The sequence below is a fragment of the Pongo abelii genome, chromosome 18, assembly GCF_028885655.2.
Source record: "Pongo abelii isolate AG06213 chromosome 18, NHGRI_mPonAbe1-v2.0_pri, whole genome shotgun sequence".
NCBI lineage: Eukaryota > Metazoa > Chordata > Mammalia > Primates > Hominidae > Pongo > Pongo abelii.
Window position 1 is genome coordinate 22,113,198 of NC_072003.2, and position 25,257 is coordinate 22,138,454.

The 25,257-nt window shown below is 43.1% G+C and overlaps 1 protein-coding gene across 2 annotated transcripts in view; it reads left to right on the forward strand.

Annotated features, from left to right (window-relative positions):
* VPS35L (VPS35 endosomal protein sorting factor like) overlaps positions 1-25,257 on the forward strand; it is a 145,166-nt gene that overhangs the window by 85,970 nt on the left and 33,939 nt on the right. For both annotated transcript variants that reach the window (NM_001132616.1, XM_054533148.1), the window contains 5 exon segments: positions 534-614; positions 3,007-3,070; positions 5,923-6,021; positions 8,529-8,606; positions 10,118-10,232. In NM_001132616.1, the coding sequence (NP_001126088.1) occupies positions 534-614; positions 3,007-3,070; positions 5,923-6,021; positions 8,529-8,606; positions 10,118-10,232 (437 nt within the window).

The following is a 25,257-nucleotide window of genomic DNA, read 5'->3' on the forward strand; positions in this document are numbered from 1 at the left end:
TGTGATTTTGCAATTAGGAGAAGTTATCATGTGTGTAGAAGAGCAAACTTGTTATTTAAAGAATTCTGGGCCAGGTGCTGTGGCTCACGCCCGCAATCCCAATACTTTGGGAGGCTGAGGCAGGCAGATCACCTGAGGCCAGGAGTTCAAGAGCAGCCTGGCCAACATGGTGAAACCCTGTGTCTACCAAAAATACAAAAATTAGCGGCTTGTGGTGATGCACGCATGTAGTCCCACCTACTTGGGAGGCTGAGGCAGGAAGATCACTCCAACCCAGGAGGCAGATGCTGCAGTGAGCTGAGGTCACACCACTGCACTCCAGCTGGATGACAGAGTGAGACTGTCTCAAAAGTTTAAAAAAGAATTCTGAGACAACCAGAGAACGTGGCTTGTTACTGGTAAACTGGGCTGCATGAAATGGCAGCTGGATAATTTGCTGCTTTTCAAGTGTGTACAGTGGAAGAGAACTGAATCCACTCTTGCAGTGCTGTCAATGGACAAAACTTTGACTTTTATCTTTAAATGTCTCCTAGGCATCAACAAGAGCCCACCAAGGACCCGGTCATCTTGAATGCCCTTTTGCACGTTTGCAAGACCATGCATGACTCCGTGAAGTAAGCCATGCTTACAGCTGAAATATAACATGGATTGGGTCTTAATGCCACCTAATAGAACATTAGGGAATGACTGCTTTAAGCTGCCACTGTGAATAATATTACTTTATTGGGAGTATTAAGATTCTTGTTAACAAGGACATTCTAGTCCAGGAGAGGAAGGAGGCTGAGGGTAACCTTGAGAAAGCGATGTGGCAGATGTTGTTAGAAAGGAATTTATGTTGTGGGTAAAAAGCTGGTTTCATTCAAATGAACTCAAACTCCATGTCTCTTGGAGATTTCTGAGAGCAGCAGATAGTATAATAATGAGCTCACTCATCCAGTAATATAGCCTTTTTATTTCATCTCTATATTAGCCAATTATTTGAAATTCAAATGAAACTGCTTGAGGCTGAGACCTATCCACAGGCATTACCTTTCAGTCAAAGGCTGAATAGTCACTGCTTTGCTTTCTGGTTTTTGTTTGTTTATTTTTAAAATACGTTTTCATTTGACTGTGCTTAGGGCAATTCCTGCTTATTTGTGGCTGAAATTTTAGTCCCCAAAGAATTTTTAAACACAGCCGCTTGATTTACTGGAAAATGTTACAAGAGTGGAGAAAATTGTTTTGGAACTTAACCATCAACAAGATGAACTGTATTTCTTCTTTGTTTTCTCTGCATTTTAGAATCTTTACTTCCATGATTTTTTGTGCTTTCAAATTCATGGGTAGTTACGAAAATCAAAGTGTCGAGCCATTTCATAAAAATGGAACCAGTAGACTTTAGTTAGAGAAAATAGAAATAAAAACACAAAAAGCATCCAGAAAGGCACTTAGATTCGTGAGATATTGGGTTTTGGCTTAAGTAAAATAGAATGTTGATTTCTGTCTTGTTAAAATTGTGCGTAGTAGACAGTCCAGAAGGTAGGGGTAGGGCAGCTCTTCTTTCAAACATCATCCAGGTTATTTCTGTCTTATTGTTCTCCCAGTCTATCTGGGGTGTTGTCCTTGTCTTCTTCCTGGAAGCTGATGTGCCTCAACCATGTCCATGTTCCAGCCTGTGGGCATTGGGGAACAGCAGCTTTCTTTTAGGGACAAAGCTGGGAAGGCTAACACATCACTTGTGTTCACATCCCATTGTTCAGAACTGTCCCATAGCCACCCCTAGCTGGGAAGGAGGCTAGGGAATGTTGTTTTAAGAACGAAGTGGGGCTGGGCATGGTGTCTCACACCTGTAATCTCAGCACTTTAAGAGGCCAAGATGAGTGGATCACCTGAGGTCAGGAGTTTGAGATCAGCCTGGCCAACATGGTGAAACCCCGTCTCTACTTAAAAAAAAAAAAAAAAATACAAAAAATTAGCTGGGCGCCTTGGCACGTGCCTGTAATCCCAGCTACTTGGGAGGCTGAAGCAGGAGAACTGCTTGAACCTGGGAAGCACAGGTTGCAGTGATCCAAGATCATGCCATCGCACTCCAGCCTGGGCAACAAGAGCGAAACTCCGTCTCAAAACAAAAACAAAAACAAAAAAGAACGAAGTGGGCATTTGTATTGAAGGACAGTGGGCAATCTTTGCCAAAACATTTTCTCCGAGAACAAACCAACAAGCAAAAACCTTGACTCCTGTTTTCTCTGGGCTCCTAAAAAAATTTTTTTAAATAAATTTGGGGAACTATTGATAGGCCTTCACAAGTATAATCAAAACTATAATGACTTTTTCTTATTTATATTTGTGTTACATTTTCTATTAAATAGAAGCAACTGAGACCTGCGATTTACTTTACAATGTATGAAAAAAATAAGATGGATTGATGGATGGAGAGGGGAATGGATAATTATGTGTAAAACAAGTAAAATGGTGATGGCAGGATTTCGATGGTGGGTGTATGGGTGTTTACTGGAAATTCTTTCAACTTTGCTGTACATTGGAAATATTTCTGTTTCCTTTTTGGGGAGAACGGGGTCTCGTCATGTTGCCCAGGTTGGTCTCCAACTCCTAGGCTCAAACGAACCTGCTACCTCTGCCTTCCTAAGTGCTGGGATTACAGGTGTGAACCAGCACACCCCGCTGGAGATTTTTTAAATAAAATATTCAATGAAATTTCCCTGAAATACAAAATTTGACATTAGACCTTGCTGCCCAAGTTCCAAAGAAGTGAAAGTTACCTTTTCTTGTTAATAAATATATCTTGAGAATAGTGTCTTTGTGGGAGATGAGAAACATATTTAAATTATGTTAATTGTGATTATGTATTTTTATCAAAGGAAAAATAAACAGCCTGTTGGGAGTTTTTTAAATCTAGAAAATGCAAAATGTTCTTACGTGTTAAATTACTTAACCCTTGTGTATTTTTTTCTTTAGAAACTTTCATCTATTACCTCCGTGTTAATTATGTACAATTATTGATTTTAGTGCACTCACTCTTGAGGATGAGAAGAGAATGCTGTCATATTTGATTAATGGATTTATAAAAATGGTAAGTATTAGGGAAGAAGTTTCAGTGCACTTGGAAGTGTGATGTAATTGTTTATCCTTATGCTGGCGAAAGCAGTTAACATTATGTTCTCTGGTGCTTTTCATTCTTAGTGAGATAAGATGAAATTAGAAAACATCTTACATTAGCCAGGACTCCCCTGGGGGCAAAGAGAGCCAAGACAAACTGGCTTAAGAGGAAAAAGGTTGGGGGTGGGAGGGTGATGGGAGCGGGGATTTCTTGGCTCATGTGACAAAAAGTCCAGGGGCTGGAACTCTCCAAAGCAGCAGCCGTGCTCAGGGTCTCCGGGATGTCATCAGGACCTGCCTTCCCTGTCTTTTTTTTTTTTTTTGAGACGGGGTCTCGGTCTGTCTCCCAGGCTGGAGTGCAGTGGTGGGATCTCGGCTCACCGCAAGCTCCGCCTCCCGGGTTCACACCATTCTCCTGCCTCAGCCTCCCGAGTAGCTGGGACTACAGGCGCCCGCCACCACGCCTGGCTAATTTTTTGTATTTTTAGTAGAGACGGGATTTCACCGTGTTAGCCAGGATGGTCTCGATCTCCTGACCTCGTGATCCACCCGCCTCGGCCTCCCAAAGTGCTGGGATTACAGGCGTGGGCCACTGCACCCGGCCTCCTGTCTGTCTTTAGCCCTGGGCTCTGCCCTGTTGGCCTCCGGCTCAGCTGGGCTCGCCCCACCACAGCTCCAGGTTTCCATCCCCGCCAGCTCTGTAGCCCAGCAGGCGGGACTCCAGCAAAGTCCTGGGATTGAGTCTCTTTAGATTGACATGGGTCATAGCCCCAAGCACACCTGGGTGACCTGAGTCAGGAGGGCCAAGAGTGGAAAGAAGGTGTGCCCTGAAGCAGCTGATGCAGATCATCAGATGGTGATGGAAACTATGCCGGGCAGGCAAAACGCCAGATATCCACTCCCCATCTGTTTTATTTATCTACTGCTGAGTAACAGCTCATCCCAAAACTTAGTGGCTTTAAATAACAGGGCTTTTTTTCGTTGATTTTTTTTGGGGGGTCAAGACAGGGGTCTCGCTATGTTGCCCAGGCTGGTTTCCAACTCCTGGTTTCAAACAATCCTCCAGCCTCGGCCTCCCAAAGTGTTGAGATTACAGGCCTGAGCCACTGCGCCCAGCATGAGTTTTTTATTAGTTCTCAAACTCTGTGGATCAGCTTGGTAACCAGGCTGCCACAGGGAGTGTTGGTGTGGCACTGGTGTGGCACAATTAGGCTGGAGGATCCACAGTGGCCTTGTTCCCTTCTCCAGCGTTTTGGTGCTGGATATGGGCTGGGGCCATCTTGGTTTTCTTCCACGTCCTCTCTTTCTCACCACTGTTCTCCTCAGTCAGTGGTTTCAGTTGAGTCTCTTACTTGGTGCTGCCTTCTATGAAGGCACAGACAGAAGCAGCAAGGCATTTTAAGGCCAAGGCTTAGAAATCATACCGTGAGGCCAGGCGCGGTGGCTCACATCTGTAATCCCAGCACTTTGGGAGGCTGAGGCAGGTGGATCACCTGAGGTCAGGTCGGGACCAGCCTCACCAATATGGTGAAACCCTGTCTCTGCTAAAAATACAAAATTAGCCAGGTGTTGTGGTGCATGCCTGTAATCCCAGCTGCTCGGGAGGCTGAGGCAGGAGAATCGCTTGAACCCGGGAGGCAGAGGTTGTGGTGAGCCAAGACCATACCACTGCACTCCAGCCTGAGCAACAGAGCAAAACTCCGTCTTGGGGAAAAAAAAAAAAAAAAAAAAAGAAATCACACAGTAAACCCCTGCCACATTCTACTGCAATCTGTGGGTCAGAGCAAGTCACAGAGCCAGTCTGGAGGGGAAGAGGCTCTGCCTCTTGATGGGGGGTGGTCCACAGAGACACTGCAGAAGGGCTAGCAGAGTGGGAGGGTTTCCTGTAGCCTCCTTTGGGAACATCCCACCATTATACTATCCCAGCCTGAACAGTCTTCGCCTTCATTCTGGGTGCTCTAAGCCAAAACACCAACTGCTGCCAATATCTTCTATTTTAATAGAAAAGTCAGGACCAAAGCTGACCCAGATGAAAATGACGAGATCACTTTGCAAATAACCTTGAAATTCTGACTCGTTCAATAGTGCGGGTTGATTAGTCCACCTGACTTTGTGGGTAAAATATCAATTTTGATGAAGATTCAGGATTAGCCTTTCAATTCCCGTGTTAGGAAACAGACATATGGATTTCCCCAGGTCAGTCTCCTTTGCCCTTGCTTTTTGTACTCATCATGTGGTATTTATCTTTTTATGGCATTGTCTGAAAGTTACCAAGTTATTATGGAAAAGAATATAAGGAAATCAGATATGAAACATGATAGCTGTAATGGAAATGGCGATGTTAAATCTCATCTGGACAAAAATGATTGATGTACAGTAAAGTTTTTCTTACTAACCAGCTGTTCATAAATTTGAAGAAATAGGAGAAGAGGGGATGTTTAATGGTGGAAAAACTTCCATCTATGGCTTCTGTAGCCACCAGTGAGCTGCCAAGGTTGGGTCCCCATCAGGAAGCAGAAAGCTATGACTGTTACGATGGCAAACCTTCTGACAAATGGCCCCCAATAACCACATTTATGTTCTGTGAAAAGGCCACAGCTGACAAACAATATCCCATTATTCCCTTTCCAGTGGTTTCCTTCGGAGCCTGGAAAATTCTACTTACACTCTGAGCTTCTGTTTTATACCCTTTGGCTTCTTATGTTCTAGTCCAGTGCCCATGTCATAAAGATGAGGTGGCCATAATAGTATTTCAGTCATACCATGTGCCTGCGTTCCCTCTAACAATACCACTGTCCCCTTCAGTATCTTTCTCCTTGATTGTAGGTTTCCTTTGGCCGTGATTTTGAACAACAGCTGAGTTTTTATGTGGAGTCCAGGTCAATGTTTTGCAATCTGGAGCCTGTTCTTGTGCAGTTGATTCATGTAAGTATTTTCATTCATTAGTTTCTTCTCTCAATAAATATTTATTGATCATCTACATCCCAATCATTTATTTTTATTTTATTTTATTAGAGACAGGGTCTCACTCTGTCACCCAGGCTAGAGTGCAGTGGCGCAATCATAGCTCACTGTAGCCTTGAATTCCTGGGCTCAAGCAATCCTCCTGTCTCAGCCTCCTGAGTAGCTGGGACTACCAGCTCAAGCCACCATGCCCGGCTATTTTAAATTTTGTTTTGTTTTGTTTTTTGAGAGATGGGGTCTCACTGTGTTGCCCAAGCTGGTCTCAAATTCCTCACTTCCAGCAATCCTCCTGTCTTGGCCTCCCAAAATGCTGGGATTACAGGCATGAACCACTGTGCCCAGCCTTAATCTGGGATTCTTCTAGTCCTATTTTGTTACTGTTCTCTATGGTATGAAAGGTGGTTTCTCAAAGGTTAATAAACTTACAACTTTGGTTTTATTGATGTATTTTTCTGTGAGATTTGCATTTTCCCATTTCTGCATGCCAGCAACAGAGTTAAGTGATTTACAATGATTAGTTACAGAAATCTAACCAGAAGGAGCCCCTTCTTACCTAACAAGAGGTTCCCAACTTTCTTGGATCATGGCATCTCTCAGTAACTTTTTATGGTGCCCTCAGACCAAAAGAATTATTAACAACCCTGTTTATTAAGAAGTTAGGTTCAGGCTGAATGTGATGGCTCACACCTGTAATCCCAGCTCTTTGGGAGTCTGAGGCTGGCAGATCACTTGAGGTCAGGAGTTTGAGACCAGCCTGGCCAATATGGTGAAACCCTGTCTCTGCTAAAAATACCAAAATTAGCCAGGCGTGGTGGCAGGCACCTGTTGTCCCAGCTACTTGGGAGGCTGAGGCAGAAGAATCGCTTGAATCTGGGAGGTGGAGGTTGCAGTAAGCAGAGATCGTGCCACTGCACTCTACGCTCTAGCCTAGGCAACAAAGGGAGACTCCATCTCAAAAAAAAAAAAAAAAAAAAGAAGTTAGGTTCAGACAACTTAAGTATTTATGCTGTAACAACTTGATAGCCATTTGAAGAAAGTATATATATAAATTGAAAGAAAAATAATACTTTTTATTTTCTTTTTGAGATGGAGTTTTGCTCTGTTGCCCAGGCTAGAGTGCAATGGCGTGATTTTGGCTCACTTCTACCTCCACCTCCTGGGTTCAAGTGATTCTCTTTTCTCAGCCTCCCGAGTAGCTGTAATTACAGGCGCCCGCCACCGTGCCCGGCTAATGTTTTGTATTTTTTAGTGGAGATGAGGTTTCACCACGTTGGCCAGGCTGGTCTTGAACTCTTAACCTAAGGTGATCCACCTGCCTCGGCATCCCAAAGTGCTAGGATTACAGGCATGAACAACCAAGCCCGGCCTATTTTTCTCTTAACCATAATTAGTAATGATGGGTGTGTACTTATGAGGCATATCACAGCTTCATAAAATTTGGAATTAGATTGGTGATGCTATTCTTATTTCTTGTTTTACATTCACTTTTTTTATATTTATTTTTGCATAGCGATTAAACTTGCTTTTGATCATAGTAGCCACGAAAAACAAGTTTTACAAATATATGATGTGGCTATAAGGGATGTAAAGCAGTCCATCATCAAATCAGCCTTGCACCAGTGCTTTTTACAATGTGCAACAAACAAGTATTGCTGTTTACAATATGCAACAAACAAGTATTCCCTAAAAAACTGTGGCACCCCTGTGAGTTTGCTGCCTTTGCTGCAGCACCCTAGGGTGCCATGGTGCACAGTTTGGGAACCACAGGTCCAAACTTTTTATATCTGTGGAAGGGTTCCCTAAGGCTCTTTCATTATTTCAGGTCTATTCAAGGAGAATAACTTTCATATGTATTTGTTTGCTGGTTAGCAAGTTATTTAGCACAACTAAACTTAAGACCTAAATTTAGAAACTTTATCTGGAAAACAGGGGAGGTAATAGTATCCACCCTGGGATTATGAAGCTTAAGTGAACCAATGAATGTATAGCTCTTAAATAGTGCTTGGAACACTATTGGTGATGATGTGGCTACTATCATTATTGTTCTTATTGTTGGTACTGTATAGCTGAATGGTGTGGTCTGATTGTCTAAATGGTGTGCTTTGGAGGTGTCTCTTAAGATCTCTAAATTCTTAAACTTTGGTGTGGTAGGATTTCTGGAAATGGAGTAAGTGAGCCCCAGCTATTCATTAAGCCAGAAAATGGTCACTTATAATGCTGATCGAAAGGCATGACTAACGTAGCAAACACTGCCTTTTGTTCTACTCTCTTGGAGATGTTTGCTCAAGCCATGATTGGATCAGGCCTGATGACCCCTTGGCATTTAAAGGTTTGGTGCTAACCAGTCTTGGTCCTAGAAAGCTTGTTCTCATTGACCTGTATGTAGTTAATGTTCAGATCTCTATGGAAGACGCTCATCTGAATCGGCCATCACTTCATTACCATTTCTATTTTATTAATAAATTCAGAGTGTGAACCGGTTGGCAATGGAGACAAGAAAAGTAATGAAAGGAAATCATTCCAGAAAGACGGCTGCATTTGTCCGGGTATGTTCTCAAGATAAGGACTGTTGGACTTCGAACTCCAGTGGGCTGTTTGGTTTGCAGGTTGCTAAATTACTCTTCCCAGAAAAAGATGAGTGTGTCATGATAAGAATGGTTTAGTATTGATTTTTCAGATTAATTTTTCCCTGTATCTGGGATGATCTATTTTCTAATGTTTTCAAGAGAAATGGTTAAATGAGTCTGAATTTTAATATGTGTTGTGGGGAAGGTGAATGAGCGATGGATCTGCATTTTTATGTGCCAGCTGAATTAGCTTTCATTTTCTCTAATATACTAATATAACACGTATTTTATAACACTATAAAATATAAAATATTTTTCTAATATAAAAATATGTATAATAATATTGTTCTTGTAACTGAAAGGCCTTTTTTCCTCTAGATAATAATGATGCCCAACTTTGTTTTTGTTTTTCTTGAGATGGAGTCTTGCTCTGTCGCCCAGGCTGGAGTGCAGTGATGTGATCTCGGCTTACTGCAACCTCCGCCTCCCAAGTTCAAGCAATTCTCCTACCTCAACCTCCCAAGTAGCTGGGATTACAGGCGCGTGCCACCATGCCCGGCTAATATTTTTGTATTTTTAGTAGAGATGGGGGTTTCACCGTGTTGGCCAGGCTAGTTTTGAACTCCTGTCCTCAAGTGATCTGCCCGCCTCGGCCTCCCAAAGTGCTGGGATTACAGGCGTGAGCCACCACACCTGGCCTGATGTTAAACTTTGAAAAATCATTTTCAGCTTCTTGAAGCTGAAAATTTTATCAGATGTGATGCTGCTCAAAATTTATTTAGCTATTCATTCATTTATTTTTGGAGACAGGGTCTTGCTCTGTCACCCAGGCAGGAGTGCCGTGGCACCATCATAGCTCACTGTAACCACCATGCCCAGGTAATTTTTTTGTTTTTTGTAGAGATGGGGAGTCTCACTAGGTTGCCCAGGCTGGTCTTGAACTCCTGGCCTCAAGTGATCCTCCTGCCTCAGCCTCCCAAAGTGTTGGGATGACAGGTGTGAGCCACTACACCCAGCCCTGCTCAAAATTTTAAGAAAGAAATATGCGTCTGTGTTTTTAAACATGAAATTATACTGAAAAGATTACAGTAAAAAATAAGCATCCTGGCTCTGCCCTTTGTCACCTTGCTCCTCTTTCCTCAGTCAGCCACCTCAAACTCTTTAGTAACTGTTTCTAATTACCTCCATATTTTTAAGCAATTGGTTTAAACAGCTATTTCTTAGTTTATTAATGTTAGGTGCTACATATTTACTTCCCATAATGATGCGTGAGGATTTGTTTTTCCTGCATTATCACTCACTTCCCTCACACCCCTGTCCTCCTAGAGGGTCATCAGAGCAGAGTTGTACAAGAGGGGAAAATTGGGGCTCAGAATGGGGAGATTCACTGTTGTAAATTTCTTTACTTGGAAATACATGACGGATGAAAACAGGCATATGATTCTGCCACCGTGGCATTGCCAGCGTTAATGTTTCTTCCCTTCTCCTAGGCCTGTGTTGCCTACTGCTTCATCACCATCCCCTCCCTGGCGGGCATCTTCACACGTCTCAATCTTTACCTGCATTCTGGTCAGGTGGCCTTGGCCAACCAGTGCCTCTCGCAAGGTAAGTCCATCATTCTCTCATCTCGGGCACTCCCTTGCTGCTTAGGAAAACTGACTCAGGTGTGTGCGTATGTGTGTAGAGAGAGACAAAGATTTCTTTTTTTAGACACAGAGTCTCACTCTGTCACCCAGGCTGGAATGTAGTAGCGCGATCATAGTTTCCTGTAACCTTGAATTCCTGGCTCAAGCAGTCCTCCCGAGTAGCTGGGACTGCAGGCGCACACCACCACACACAGCTAATATTTTTATTTTTATGTTTTATAGAGATGGAGTTTCGTTTTGTTGCCTGGGCCTGTCTTGAACTCCTGGGCTCAAATGTTCCTCCTGCCTCTCACCTGGGCTCAAGTGATCCTCCCAAAGTGCTGGGGTTACAGGCGTGAACCACTGCGCTCGACCAAGAGAGATTCCTTTAAGGAGGAGAGAAAAAAAAAGATGAATAAATGATGAGTTTTAAATTTGTTTCTCTGCTAGGAAGCACATTGGACACATATGCATTTATAGAGTCAGACAGATCATAGAGCACAGATAGCTTCCTGTAAGAACCTTCTTAAATTTGTCTAGGACAGACCAGGTCATGCAGCTCAGACATCCTGAGCTCAGCACACCTGGAGAATGTGAGACATGAGGACTGCTTCACAGTGGCAGATTCATGTTTGTTTGTTGTTGTTGTGGATGTTTGTGTGTTTGAAACCCCAGAGACACACAAGTACCATCTAATCTGTGGTAGAACAAATACCCTACAGTTTGCTGTTACAGATAAAGTTTCTGCCCAAGACTGATCTTTCCATACTAGACACCAAAGCCATCCATTAGGCAAGGATGTTCAGGATCGTTTATTTGGGAGAAGGTGATCTCAGTGATATCAGAAGAGTGATGTGAAATGAGACAGGGAAGGAAAGGAAGCCAGAAAAACAGTCACCATTGAACAGGTCATTCCTGTGGGCAGCTGAAGCTCATTCCCATCTGGGAGGTGTTGTCAGACACAGCCAGTGTTTCTCCACCTGAAGGGCAAGGAAGACAGGTGATTTTCCCTTTATTCTCATCTGTCATTGACAGAGTGCTGCTTCTGGGATATTAACCCCCTGGCATTCTGGCCTGCTCCACACTTGAGCCAAGAGAAGGCGCTCAGGTAGAAAGCCCAAGTGTTTGCTGCAGGACACCCTGGTTACCTACCGCAACAATGTACGTCAAGGGCCTGCAGGCAGTTTGGCAGCAGGGTACCCACCCTGCAGGCCATAACACAGAGGGTAAAAGAAATCTTTACGTGACATTTATGGAGCATTTGTTATGTGGCAAGCCCTTTGCACAAGTTATCTCATTTCATCCTCCCAGCAGCCACTTGGGGCCAGTGCTGTGGTTGGTGCCTTATTACCCAGGTGAGTAAACTGAGGCAGAGAGTGCCCAACTAACTTGCTTGGGGTAGGTCCACTCCTGAGTCACTGAGCCAGCTCTCAGCCCCTGATCTGTCTGGCTGAAGGCCATGCCCCTTCACCACTGCATTGACTGGGAAGCCTAAAGGAATGCTGGGGCACTTCCATAGCGCCATAGGAGGTGGACTGAGGTTTTCAGTGGTGGTTCTTTTCCCGACACAACTGCACAGATTATGCCAAGGCTGGCACCTCACCACTTGTTGCCATTGTCTTGGTAGGGCATTCTGGGCCAGTTGGAGAGTGATCACTTCTCTATTGTTTGAACCACTGCCATGGAAGTTCTGGGGATCATCTGTGTCATGATTCAACTGGAACAGCTCTGGGCAGTGAAGTCTTCATACATGGTTACTGCCTAGGAACCTTTAAAACTCGGCTTGGTTTTGCTTCTAACTCATGGGGGACTTCAGTAGCTTCTGAGTGCAGCTGAACACTTGCCTCTTGAGTTCCCCTGTGAGCTGGTGCCTGCCCACCTCCATCCTCAACCGCCTGCATCCTCATCTCCCATTTGCTTTAGCCACATAGGCCTGCTTCTGTTCTTTGAACATACTCAGTGATCTTCCCAGTTCAGAGCCTTTGTGGCTTTGTTCCCTCTTTCTACAATGATCTTTCCCCAGATAGTTGTATTTTTTTAAATTACAAGGCAGATGGTGAGAACAAGCCACAGCTCCTTACGGAGGCCTCTGCTGGCCACTCTAGCTAGAGTAGCCGCCCCACCCCACTCCGTCACCTCTGCAGCATCATCCTCATTATCATCATTGCACACTCCACAATCTGATGTTTTCTTACTGTGTTTGTTTACTTATTGTCTGTGATACCCGCTCTCCCCACTAGGACAGGCACGTGTCTTCATTGTGTATAGGTCAACATGGAACTTTCTCCTACTGCTTGCTTTGATAAGAATGATGGGTTATCGGGAGGCTGAGGCACAACAGTCGCGTGAACCTGGGAGGTGGAGGTTGCAGTGAGCCGAGATCGCACCACTTGAGCAACAGAGCAAGACTGTCTTGGAAAAAAAAAAAAAAAAAAAAAGAATAATGGGTTAGTGAGAAACAAAACAAAAATTAACAGTCACCACCCAAAACCTAGTGATGCACAGGATGAAAATTAGAAGACGCTTCCTTGGATATTAGAAATTTTAAATCTGCTTATAAATGAGTTCCTTCTTTAAAAGCTCAGGAATGGTGGACCTAGGTAGGCACACCTGAGTTGGTTTTACCTGCAATACTAGGAACAAATTGTGAGCTGCAGATACCAAAGCTATGACACCACTTACCAGAACTGAAAGTGGAGGCTTTGGAAGCCTAGATCTTTCTTCTTCCCATGTTATAAAATCAGGACCATGGATCTGAATGTTGTGGATCTCGGGAAATTTATAATTAGATCCCATATAGGGCTTTATGGTAATTTTTTTTGAAAAAGTAAAACAAAAATTCTCTACCTGGATAAAGGTATCCCCCTTATCAAAGATTTGGTGCTCCCAAGAACTGTTGAAGGAGAGCTGTGAGTAGTTTCTCCCTGTTGCGCTTCCTATAACGTCCTCGGTCCCCACCGAGGGACAACTGGTGTAAGAACAGCCCCATATGCTGTGCATGGATAAAGACAGCATCCTCGGTGTCAGGACTCTGGGCTCCTCGTCTGCCTCCCCTGTCACTTTTCAGCTACTGCAGGAGAGTGGGAATGTGGAGTCCGCTTAATGTTTAATAATTTATCTGATGATTTTTACTCGAGTCTCTAAATGCTGTGGCGCTAAACCTTAAAAGCCTATTATTTTTCTCCTGAAAGCCACAGGCAGCAATTGCTGGCCAAAATAAATAATGCATTCAATTACTGAGAATGAGAAGGCTAAATATAAATTAAATGAAGCTCATGGAAATGCGCTGCTTTTGTTTGCCTCCCTAAACATCCTCCCCTTGCAGCTGGTTATAAAATGTCCCCATCCCTCCAGTTCATTTTCTTGCCTCCCTTAATCCGGCCTTGGTTGTATCTTCTTTGGCAGGCTGTGGCTTTCCCAAGGCTGGGTCCATCCCGACAAGTAAACTCTTGTTGAACACTCCTGTTGAACTCTCCTGTTGAACTCTCAGGCAGGCTGGCGCAGGATGCTGATGAGGGCTTGTTGCAGGGGAGGCCTGGTTCTGTTCCTTTGTACACACCAGTGCTGCGCATAGACTGGATTGCGCAGGGATTTGGTGCACGTGCTCGTGCCCACCACCCCAGAGTATTTAGGAGAAATTAAGGACTTGCAAGCCAGAGATTTGGTCGATCAGATGCTTCTTAACTGGAGATGGCCTAGCAATGTCTGTTTCTCTTTTCTTTCCGTCCTTTCTCTAGGTAACTTCTTGCCCTTGTTTGTCAATGGCTCTTCCTAGAAAATTATTACCAGGCCACAGCAAGAGCAGATTCTTTTTTCCTTTATTTTTACCTTTGTTTCTTTATCTTTACAGTTTATAATCTAGAAAAGGTGGGTATTTTACAGGCTAGGCGTGGTGGCTCATGCCCGTAATCCCAGCACTTTGGGAGGTTGAGGTGGGTGGATCACCTGAGGTCAGGAGTTCGAGACCAGCCTGGCCAACATGGTGAAACCCCATCTTTACTAAAAATTAAAAAAATTAGGCAGTTGTGGTGGTGTACTACTGTAATTCCAGCTATTCAGGAGGCTGAGGCACGAGAATCGCTTGAACCCAGGAGGCAGAGGTTATAGTGAGCCAAGATATCACCACTGCACTCCAGCCTGGGCGACAAAGCGAGACTGTGTCTCAAAAAAAAAAAAGAAAAAAAAAGAAAATGGGGGCATTTTACAATGGAAGTATGTTTAAGGTGGGTCTTAAAAGAAGAACATGTGTTTATGAGAACGTGGGAAGGGAAGAAGGAAGGATTAGCATTCCTGGTTGAGTAAATGGCCTGAGCAAAGGCATGGAGATGTGGAATTACATGATGTATTTGGCCAACAGCAGAATGTTGGGATGAGGACCTAATTAGTACTGACTTTCAAGTCTTCTGCTTGCATTGGTCCCAATCCTGACTCTGTCACCTACAAGCCAGGTGCTCTTGGATGACTCGGCCTTTCTGTCCTGTTTCCCCATCTGTAAAGTGGAGATGATGACAGTATCTCATCTGTTGAGTGTTAAATGAGAAAATGGTCTTAGAGCACTTGGCCCACTGGCACATAGTAGCTGCTCAGTAAGTATTATCTTAGTATAAAATTCTCTCAAATGATGAAAGTATGCCATGGGTTTTAGGAACTAACTGTATACAGTACGTTGAGAGCTGTTTGATTTTATAGTTTGAAAGCCAGATTATTTTTCATATGCAAAGCATTGTAGGAAACTTCATCTTTGTTTTGAGACAAACTGATGAATTATGCTAAAAAGAAGTGCGGTTCCTCCAAAGCTGAAATAAGATAGAACAATTAAAGAGAAATAGTGGTCAAAAGAACTTTTTTTTTTTTTTTTGAGGCAGAGTCTTGCTCCGTCATCCAGGCTGGACTGCAGTGGCATGATATCTGCTCACTGCAACCTCCGTCTCCCAAGTTCAAGTGATTCTCCTGCTTCAGCCTCCCAAATAGCTGGGACTATAGGCATGCACCACCACACTGGGCTAATTTTTGTATTTTTTAGTAGAGATGGGGTTTTACCATGTTGGCCAGGCTGGTCTCAAACTCCTGAACTCTGGTGATCCACCTGCCTCAGCCTCCCAAAGTGCTGGGATTACAGGCATGAGCCACCATGCCCAGCCAAGAATGATTTTATTATCATTAATAATAATGCTTTTCCCACCTTCTGTAGGGATCTCCCCTGTTCTTTTAAAACTTACTTTCTTTTATTTTTTGCATTTTCATCCTTCAGAGCTGGGTTCATATGTCACGTCTTTAGGAAAACCATCCTTGGCCTTCCCATTTCTGCAGGTAAACAGAAAGTTAGGTCAGGTCATCCTGTACGACATATTATCCGCTCACCTGTGCTTTTCCTCCATTATGCTTATCACTGTTATTTAACAAGTAAATATGTAAGTAGCTTTTCCCCCTGTAAGCGCATCACCTCCATGAGGTCCTGTCTCGTTTACTCAAAAAGTTTGAGATTTTGGAGCACTTTGGATTTCAGATTAGGAATGTTCAACCTGTATATGGAGCCCCTAGCTACCACAAACTATAATGGCTAATGGAAATAGCCAGGGCCATGGTGTGGGAGAGAAAAATTATTCTGCATTTCCTCTTCCTGGAGAGTCAAGAATGGCTTGTGAAGGAGAAAAATGGTTTTCACACATTTACCAGGTCTTGGTGATTTATGTTTGAGTTCATATTTACTAGTTTAGTTAACAGAACATCCTTTGAAGAATGTTTGATTTTATTGTTTTCTCCAACCCTGAGGCCTCTTTGATGAATGCAGACAAAGTAGGTTATTTTAGTTGGAACAGTTCACAGCGGGGCAGATGGCATCAAGCTTGTTGCCCACGCTCACATCTGTCCACACATGATCCATCCATCTTAGGGAGTGTCAGGGCCTGGGTTGGATGGCAGCTGCTCATGGAACCCACAGAAAAAGGGCAGGGCAAGTCTCTTCCTGACGATCTCTCGGACCCTTATAATAGTTAAATTATAACCTGCAGTTTGCTTCCTCCTGTCAGTATTTTCTGGTCATCTTTTACATGTGGTCCACTGTGCCAAGCATTATATGGGCAACAGGAATGCACTTAAAGAGACTACAGGCTGGGCTGGGCATGGTGGCTCACGCCTGTAATCCCAGCACCTTGGGAGGCCGAGTTGGGTGGATCATTTGAGGTCAAGAGTTCAAGACCAGCCTGGCCAACATGATGAAACCTTGTCTCTACTAAAAATACAAAAATTAGCTGGCGGTAGTGGTGCGCACCTGTAATCCCAGCTACTTGGGAGACTGAGGCAGGAGAATCGCTTGAGCCTGTTAGGCAGAGGTTGCAGTGAGCCAAGATTGCACCACTGCACTCCAGCGTGGGCAACAGAGTGAGACCGTGTCTCAAAACAAAACAAGAAAAGGAGACTACAGGCCATTCAGGGAGAGCATGTCTGCCTACATTTATTACACTAGGCAGCACACGATAAAGGTCATGCAGTATGGACATAAAATGTGCTTGGGAATTTTAGAGAAGAGAGAATTAACCTTTGACTTGAAAGAAGAAAACAAAAAGGTGGCATTGAAGAGCCTGGAAGGTCAGGGAATTTCTTATTATACTGAAGTAAGGTGTGTGGCATTGTAGGTTGAGGCCTAGAGGCTGAGAAAACAGTACATCTGGAAGGAATGAGGAGACCAAGTTAAGGTGATAGTTGAGGGCCTAATTGTTGAGAGGTCTGAACTCCTGGCAAAATAGTTTTATTCAGTACGTATTATTAGGTAGGTGGTTTATCTTTATTTTGCAGATGGAGAAACTGAGGCTCAGGCCGTGCTCAGGAGCATCCAGCTAATAAGTGGCCTTATCTGGATTTAACCACTGTGCCTCTCTATATTAAGTTAGTTCTTCTGTATCATAACGCAGAGTTGTATTTCTAATCCCAAGTGCACGTGGTTGCTGGAGGTCAATTATTATGGACTGAGCATTAGATAAACTAATTTAGGAAACAAAGAACCAAAATTAATATAAGGAATAAAGTAATCCTTTCTGCTTAGGGAAATCTAAGCCTACTATTCACAGAGACAATACGCAACCTCAAATGAGCTACTGCGTGGATGAGAGAAAGGTATGTCATCCAGTAGTATCTCAGAGGTGGGAGTTAGGTAACACATGGGCTGAGCGTGCTTGGCTCAGTGAGAGAGCCCTTGACAGTTCAGAGAAAAGAGGGAGGGAGAGTGCAGGAGCCTTCTGATGGTACTACTGAAGCTAAGAAGTAATTTATATGTCCCAAGTAGATTGTTCACATTAAGTGTTGATATTCAGAATGAACTTAAAAGGTATTCTGCATAAACCAGGTGGCAAAATCAAAGTTAGATTAAGCCGTCATTGGTAGCAATTAAGCATTAATGTATAAGGTATTTAATTGTTCCTGGAGATTCATATTTCTTTACATCTTGCTCTATGTACATATCAAAATAGTGGCCCATAAGTCCTCAAACTTAGCTGTTGGAATAACAAGTTCTATTACAAAAACACAGGCTAGTAATAGATAGTGGTGAATCTCTATCAGTGACTTGCCTGTGGATGACTTGGCCATTGAGACCACAAGGCTTTGCCAAAGGCACCCCATCACTTGGTGACAGCACATCTTCATTGCAGACAAAGTTTTCAGGAAGAAGATATGTCTGGATGTTGCATTTTATGTGGTAGTTTCCATGATATTGATATTGTCAATCCAAACCTAAACTCATACAGAGATAGAAAATGTTGAAGATGGGTAAAGATATTTTGCAATGGGGTTTGTATACCTTGAGAGAGAGTGATGATTTTTATAGCCAGAACCCTGCTTTACTAATACATATTCAAGAGATGGGAGTCTTCAACCCCCTGGAACATCTTGTCTTAAGAACTTATGATTTTTGGCTGGGCACGGTGGCTCATGCCTGTAATCCCAGCACTTTGGGAGGCCAAGACCGTGGATCACTTGAGGCTAGGAGTTTGAGACCAGCCTGGCCAACATGACAAAACCCTGTCTCTACTAAAAATACAAAAATTAGTCGGGCGTGGTGGCATGCGCCTGTAGTCCCAGCTACTCGGGAGGCTAACAAGGCACGAGAATTGTTTGAACCTGGGAGGTGGAGGTTGCAGTGAGCCGTGACTGCACCACTGCACTCCAGCCTGGGCGACAGAGTGTGACCCTGTCTCAAAAAAAAAAAAAGAAAGAAGAAATAATGGTTTTTCTATTCTTTGATCTTCCTGGGCTAGGACAGCTGTCAGTCTGAGTTACCTGAGTTACCTAGGAGGGTAGTTACCTAGGAGGGTAGTTGGATTGATGGATTGAAGATCTAGGAGTGAATTGAATTACCTTTGAGGTCTTGTTTAGCCTTAGGAGTTTATGACTGACGAGTGGTAAAGATTTCTATTGGCACTGACCTAATGCATTATTGAAAAAAAAGCAAAATGCTGATTTTGAAGGTGGGTTGGGTTATCACTTCTTGACTGTCACCTATGATTCATGTATTGACTCGTTTTCCATATCACCAATGCCAACGATACAAAAGGTTGCATTTACTCTTGTAGGTCCTAGTTAAGTCTGAATTCCTTTTATCATGTATTGAGGGTGTTTGGTGAGATTGTCCTGTATCCAGTTGAAAATCTAGGCAATCTGTATTTTAAATCTTAATGACTTTCGCTATAAAAATTCAGAATGCTCGTTTGAAAAACTTCCAACCATACAGAAATGTAGGACTCTTTCAAAGTAAAAAGCCCTGAGATAAAAGTCTCCAATAATATGCTGTATCTCCCCACCCCACCCCCAAATCTGCTGTTGTTAACAGTATGGACATCTTGATTTTTTTCTTTTATATATCCATTTTAAAATATTCATTATTCTTATATGCTCTCTGCCTCTCTATTCTACTTTCCTTTCTCCTTCCCTCTCCATTTATCTATATTCTCCTATATATATATGTAGTTCTCTTTCCCCTTTAGCAATAAATGGAATTATGTCTTCTACAGTGTTTTTCATAAGCCTTTTTTGGCTTCTCTGTAAATCTTGGTGTCAATCAATACCCTCTTTGTAATGGCTGTTTGGTATTCTGTTTCTTCTTCTTTTTTTTTTTTTTTGGAAGTGCTACAAATTATTTCTTCAAATGGCTCCTGCCTATTTTTTTCCTCCAAACTCCTGTTGAAAAATATATGAACTCTTTGCAAGTTTTTGCTCTGGCAGACAATAAATAACCTGCATCTTATTTCTGAGCATTTTGAAGCTTTCTGACAGTTGCCCAATTGGTATTTTAGCATTTTAGAATGTGTAACTCTATTGTTCAGACAGAGGCATATTCAAAGCCTCAGTACACACAACAGATGCCAGTGGGGCTCCTCAGGTGGACGTGCCGGTGGGAGGTTACTGCCCCTGAATTATCTACGGGAGCTCGAAGAGGCCCCAGAGCACGGTATGGAGCTTTTTAAAGCCTTGAGAAGAAGAACCCTTGCAAGTGGACTGACTGGGGAGTTTCAAGCCTGAAGTCTGACTCATTTCATGGAGAAGCTAATTAGAGAGGACCCTTCCTGCCCGCCTCATGGTGCAGTGCAGAACAGCATCCCTGATTGGTTCCCCATAGAGTGTGTGTCACCCCTCAGCTAGGTGCTGTGCCTTATACATACAGGGAACTGGTGTGGCCGCCCCTTAGAACAGCAGGAGTATTAGAGTCCATGCAGTGTGTGGCCCTGTCCCTACTCCCATCTCCACCTTGTCCTACTCTGGTTAAATAGGAAGGGAGTACATTGTTGTGCCATCTTTCTGTTTTATACATTTCTAGGACTGAACATTTTACAGTGAACTTGTATTGCCTTTGTATGTTCAAGAAAAATTATTTTTAGAAATTTAAGCCTGGGCAACATAGTGAGACTCCCGTCTGTACAAAATATGAATTAAAAAAAAACTAAAAATAAAAAATTAGCAGGCATAATGGCACACATCCGTAGTCCCAGCCACTTGGCAGGCTGAAGTGGGAGGGTTGGTCGAGGCAGGAGTGAGCTATGACGGTACCACTGCAATCCAGCCTGGGCAGCAGAGCAAGGCCCTGTCTCAAAAAATAATAATAAAAATAGGCCAGGCACGGTGGCTCACGCCTGTAATCCTGGCACTTTGGGAGGCAGAGGCAGGCAGATCACCTGAGGTCAGGGGTTCGAGACCTGCCTGGCCAACATGGTGAAATGTCATCTCTACTAAAAAAATACAAAAATTAGCCAGGTATGCCGGGTCTGACCTGCAGACCCGGACCCAGTGATGGATGAAAGACTGACACAGATATTTTGCCTGTCAGCATGGCTAAGGGGCTCTGGTGCCTGAGTCTGCAGCATTGGCTTTGATAAGCTGGCAAAGTTCGCATTTATTTAGTACAGATTAAATGACAAAGGTCTTGAGTAAACACCACTAGAAGGTAATTAACATTGCTGACCTCCTGAGTAGAGAGCAGTCATACACCCACAGATGATCAAAGGTCAGTCTTAGGACCACATGAGTAAACAAGCTATTTAGATAAACTCCCCCACATTCACTTACTATTTGCTCTTTTCCTATCAACTCAAGGTAAATAGGATTAGGCTGCCTTCAGCCATAACCCTTTCCTAAAGCTTTTGTAAAACCTTCCTGCCTTCCAAGAAAGCTTGCGTTTTTCCTGTAATTTTCTCTTACAATTTCTGCCACCACCCTAACCGAGCTCCTACAGGGGCATGGTAGCAGATGCCTATAATCCCAGCTACTTGAGAGGGTGAGGCAGGAGAATTGCTTGAACCCAGGAGGCAGAGGTTACAGTGAGCTGAAATCGCACCACTGCACTTCAACCTGGGTGACAGAGCAAGACTCTGCCTCAAAAAAAAAAAAAAAAAATAATAATAATAATAATAATAGGCCGGGCACAGTGGCTCATGGCTGTAATCCCAGCACTTTTGGAGGCAGAGGCAGGCAGATCACCTGAGTTCAAGAGTTCGAGATCAGCCTGACCAACATGGAGAAACCCCGTCTCTACTAAAAATACAAAAAATTAGCCGGGCATGGTGGCTCATGCCTATAATCCCAGCTACTTGGGAGGCTGAGGCAGGAGAATCACTTGAACCCAGGAGGTGGAGGTTGCAGTGAGCCGAGATCATGCCATTGCACTCCAGCCTGGGCAACAAGAGCAAAGTCTCAATAATAATAAATTTCAATTAAAATTCCAAGACAGTAGCCTATCAGTAAGTGAAAGATTTGGTGTCCACCTCATCCGCCACTCCAATATTACACCTAATAGTTTGGCATTTATCTTGCCTGACCTTTCTATGCATCTACGTAAGTTTATGTACTTTTTTTCCTTTGCAAAGATAGGCTCACACGTATACAGCTGTGTGACTTTCTGTCATTTTTTTTTCCTTTTTTTCCCCCGCCACCCTCTCCCCCTATTTTTTGTATGTAATATGTCATAGATGTCTTTATACCTCAAATATACCTCAAAACATATAGATCTGCCTTACGCTGTTTATTAGCTATATTACTTGCTTGGTGCAACAGTGCAGTAATTTCTTTTTTTTTTTTTTTTTTTTTACATTTTGGAACTTAAGGCTGTTTTCACTTTTTCTTCAAATGATCTTAGAGTTGATATAAAGATATCTTCATCCAACAGGAACGGTTGACCCAATCATTTATAGTAGCTAGGCAGCATGAATAATCAAAACATACAGTTTACCTAGCATCTTCAAGTAAGCCCTTATTTTCAGCTTCTGTCGCATCTCACCCTTTCCCGCAGCTATTTGCTTGTGACATATATTTTGGAGTCCATCTGTGGGGTTTTAATGGTTTTGTGTTCTGAGTGTTTGATTTCTTCCTGTCCTTGCAGAAGTTTCCTGAATATCATGTTCTTTCAGTGGTCCACAGACCTTTTGAAACTACTCAGGTTGAGAACAGGAGAGCCTGAAACTTCAGATGGAAAATGTCAAATGTGATATTTTGCCAGTGAGCATCCCTGGCTTTTACTCATCATATATACAAAGTGATGAGGTAGTCAGTCCCCATATTTTTAGCAAGGACCCCAACAATTCTTACAATAGAGCACTCCAGGAGTACTACAGTACTCTTACAAATATGGGGGCAGTGGCTATGTTTATGCAGCTTCTCTTACTACGGATACGGGGACGGTGGCTGTGTTGCTGGAGTTTCTCTTACTATGAATATGGGGATGGTGGCTGTGTCTGCTCTCCGCCCAGCAGAGAGCAGTGCCGTGAGATGCGTCAGTTGCTGTGTGGAAAGAACGATAGAATGCTGCTTGAAAAAGTGAAGTCCCTGCCCCAAGAAAAAGGGCTCTCAAATACAGTGAACTGTGGTGTTGGGTCAGCAAGGCCTGAGTGGGGTTTTTCTGGTTTGGTTTTGCCTTTAAGATGGGATATGCTATGATCGTTCTGAGACATTGAAATATAAGCAAAAAAAAAAAAAAAAAAAAGGGATATGGAAAAGAAACATGGATGTCCCAGCTGGGAACAGTGGCTCACGCCTGTAATCCCAGCACTTTGGGAGGCCAAGACAGCCGGATCACCTGAGGCCAGGAGTTAAGACCAGCTTGCCCAACATGGTGAAACCCCGTCTCTACTAAAAATACAAAAATTAGCCTGGCACGGTGGCATGTGTCTGTAGTCTCAGCTACTCGGGAGGCTGAGGCAGGAGAATCGCTTGAACCCGGGAGGCAGAGGCTGCAGTGAGCTGAGATCACATCACCGCATTCCAGCCTGGGTGACAGAGCAAGAGTTCGTCTCAAAAAAAAAAAATGAATGTCCCATGAACCGCAGAGGACATGGATGGAGGAAGCCTAGTCCATATACTTGCTGCTTTTCCCCTTCCTCTAGTGGAACCAGGCCAATATATATTTTTTCCTTTTCTAAAAAAATTTTTGTAGATACTTGGTAAGTATATATATTTACAAGGTACATGAGATGTTTTGATTCAGGCAGGCAGTGTATAATAATTACATCCTAGAGAATGGGGTATCCATCCCCTCAAGCATTTATCCTTTGTGCTACAAACAATTCGGTTATATTCTTTCAGTTATTTTTAAATGTACAATTAAATTATTGACTAGAGTCACTGTGTTGTGCTATGAAATACTAAGTCTTATTCATTCTTTCTAACTATTTTTGTTTTGTACGCAGTAACGATTCCCACTCCCCACCATGCCCCACCATTACCCTTCCCAGCCTCTGGTAACTATCCTTCTACTCTCTGTCTCCACGGGTTCAATTGTTTTTATTTTTAGCTCCCACAGATAAGTGAGAACATGCAAAGTTTGCCTTCCTGTGCCTGGCTTAATTCACTTAACATAATGCCCTCCAGTTTCACCCATGTTGTTGCAAATGACAGAATCTCCTTTTTTATGGCTGCATAGTACTCCATTGTGTATATGTACCACATTTTCTTTATCCATTTGTCTGTTGATGGACACTTAGATTGCTTCCAAATCTTGGCTATTGTGAACAGTGCTGCAACAAACAGGAGTGCAGATATCTCTTTGATATACTGATTTCCTTTCTTTTGGGTGTATATCCAGTGGTGGGATTGCTGGATCATATGGTAGCTCTATTTTTAGCTTTTTCAGAAACCTCCAAATTGTTCTCCGTAGTAGTTGTACTAATTTAACATTTGCACCAGCAGTGTGTGAGGGTTCCCCCTTTCTCCACATTCTCACCAGCATTTGTTGTTGCCTGTCTTTTGGATAAAAGCCATTTTAACTGGGGTACGATGATATCTCATTATAGTTTTCATTTGCATTTCTCTGATCAATGATGTTGAGCACCTTTTCGTATGCTTGTTTGCCATTTGTAATTTTTTTTTGAGAAACATCTATTGAAATCTTTTGCCCATTTTTAAAATCTGATTATTAGATTTTTTTTCCTATAGAGTTGTTTGAGCTCCTTATGTTCTGGTTATTAATCCTTTATCAGATGGGTAGTTTGCAAATATTTTCTTCCATTCTGTGGGTTCTCTTTTCACTTTGTTGATTGTTTCCTTTGCTGTGCAGAAGCTTTTTAAGTTGATCTGATCCCATTTGTCCATTTTTGCTTTGGTTGCCTGTGCTTGTGGGGTATTACTCAAAAAGGGGACAATATTCTTTACTACAGGGAATCTGAGTTCTCCTTTTTCTGTAGGTCTTAAAAAAAAATCCATTATATCTTAAATGAGCTTCCATGGCTCTTAATAGCTACAAAACAAAGTGTTACATGAAGTTGACATGATTATTCTGAACTTTAAACTATAAGGATAAACTGCTGTCACATGGGGTAGGATTTGATTTCTAATTACTAAGATAAGATGGAGAAGTCTCCAGACAATATTTTCTATATGGGGCAAGTCTTCTGAGGATAGAACTAAAAATCTGCTTTGGAACCCCGCATGCCCCAACCTTTAAATAACTGTTTATTTTAGCTCCGTCCTTTAGAGTGGAAACTGGGCGGGGCGGGTGAGAGGAGCCAAGTTCTGGGGACAAAGCTGCTCTCTTTTTAATGAGGCATAATAATAGGCACATTCTCTGGGCCAGTCAGTAACAAACACATAAATAGAAAAAAAATGGTCTTTCAAGTTGCTCTGAGCAGAATTTGCATTCCCACTGAGAACCTTGTTTCGTGATATACTTACTTCACTGTGGGACTGCCGGAGGACTAAGGAAATGAACTGCTTAAAGATAGGGCCTAGGAGATCCTGTGGGTTCCATAAGTAGGGCCATGTCTTTTTTTCTTTCTTTCTTTCTTTTTTTGAGACAGAGCATTGCTGTGTTACCCAGGCTCGGCTCACTGCAACCTCTGACCGATGGGTTCAAGTGATTCTCCTGCCTCAGCCTCCCGAGTAGCTGGAACTACAGGCATGTGCCACCATGTCCAGCTAATTTTTGTATTTTTAGTAGAGACAGGGTTTCACCATGTTGGCCAGCCTGGTCTCGAACTCCTGACCTCAGGTGATCGACCCACTGGCCTCCCAAAGTGCTGAGATTACAGGCG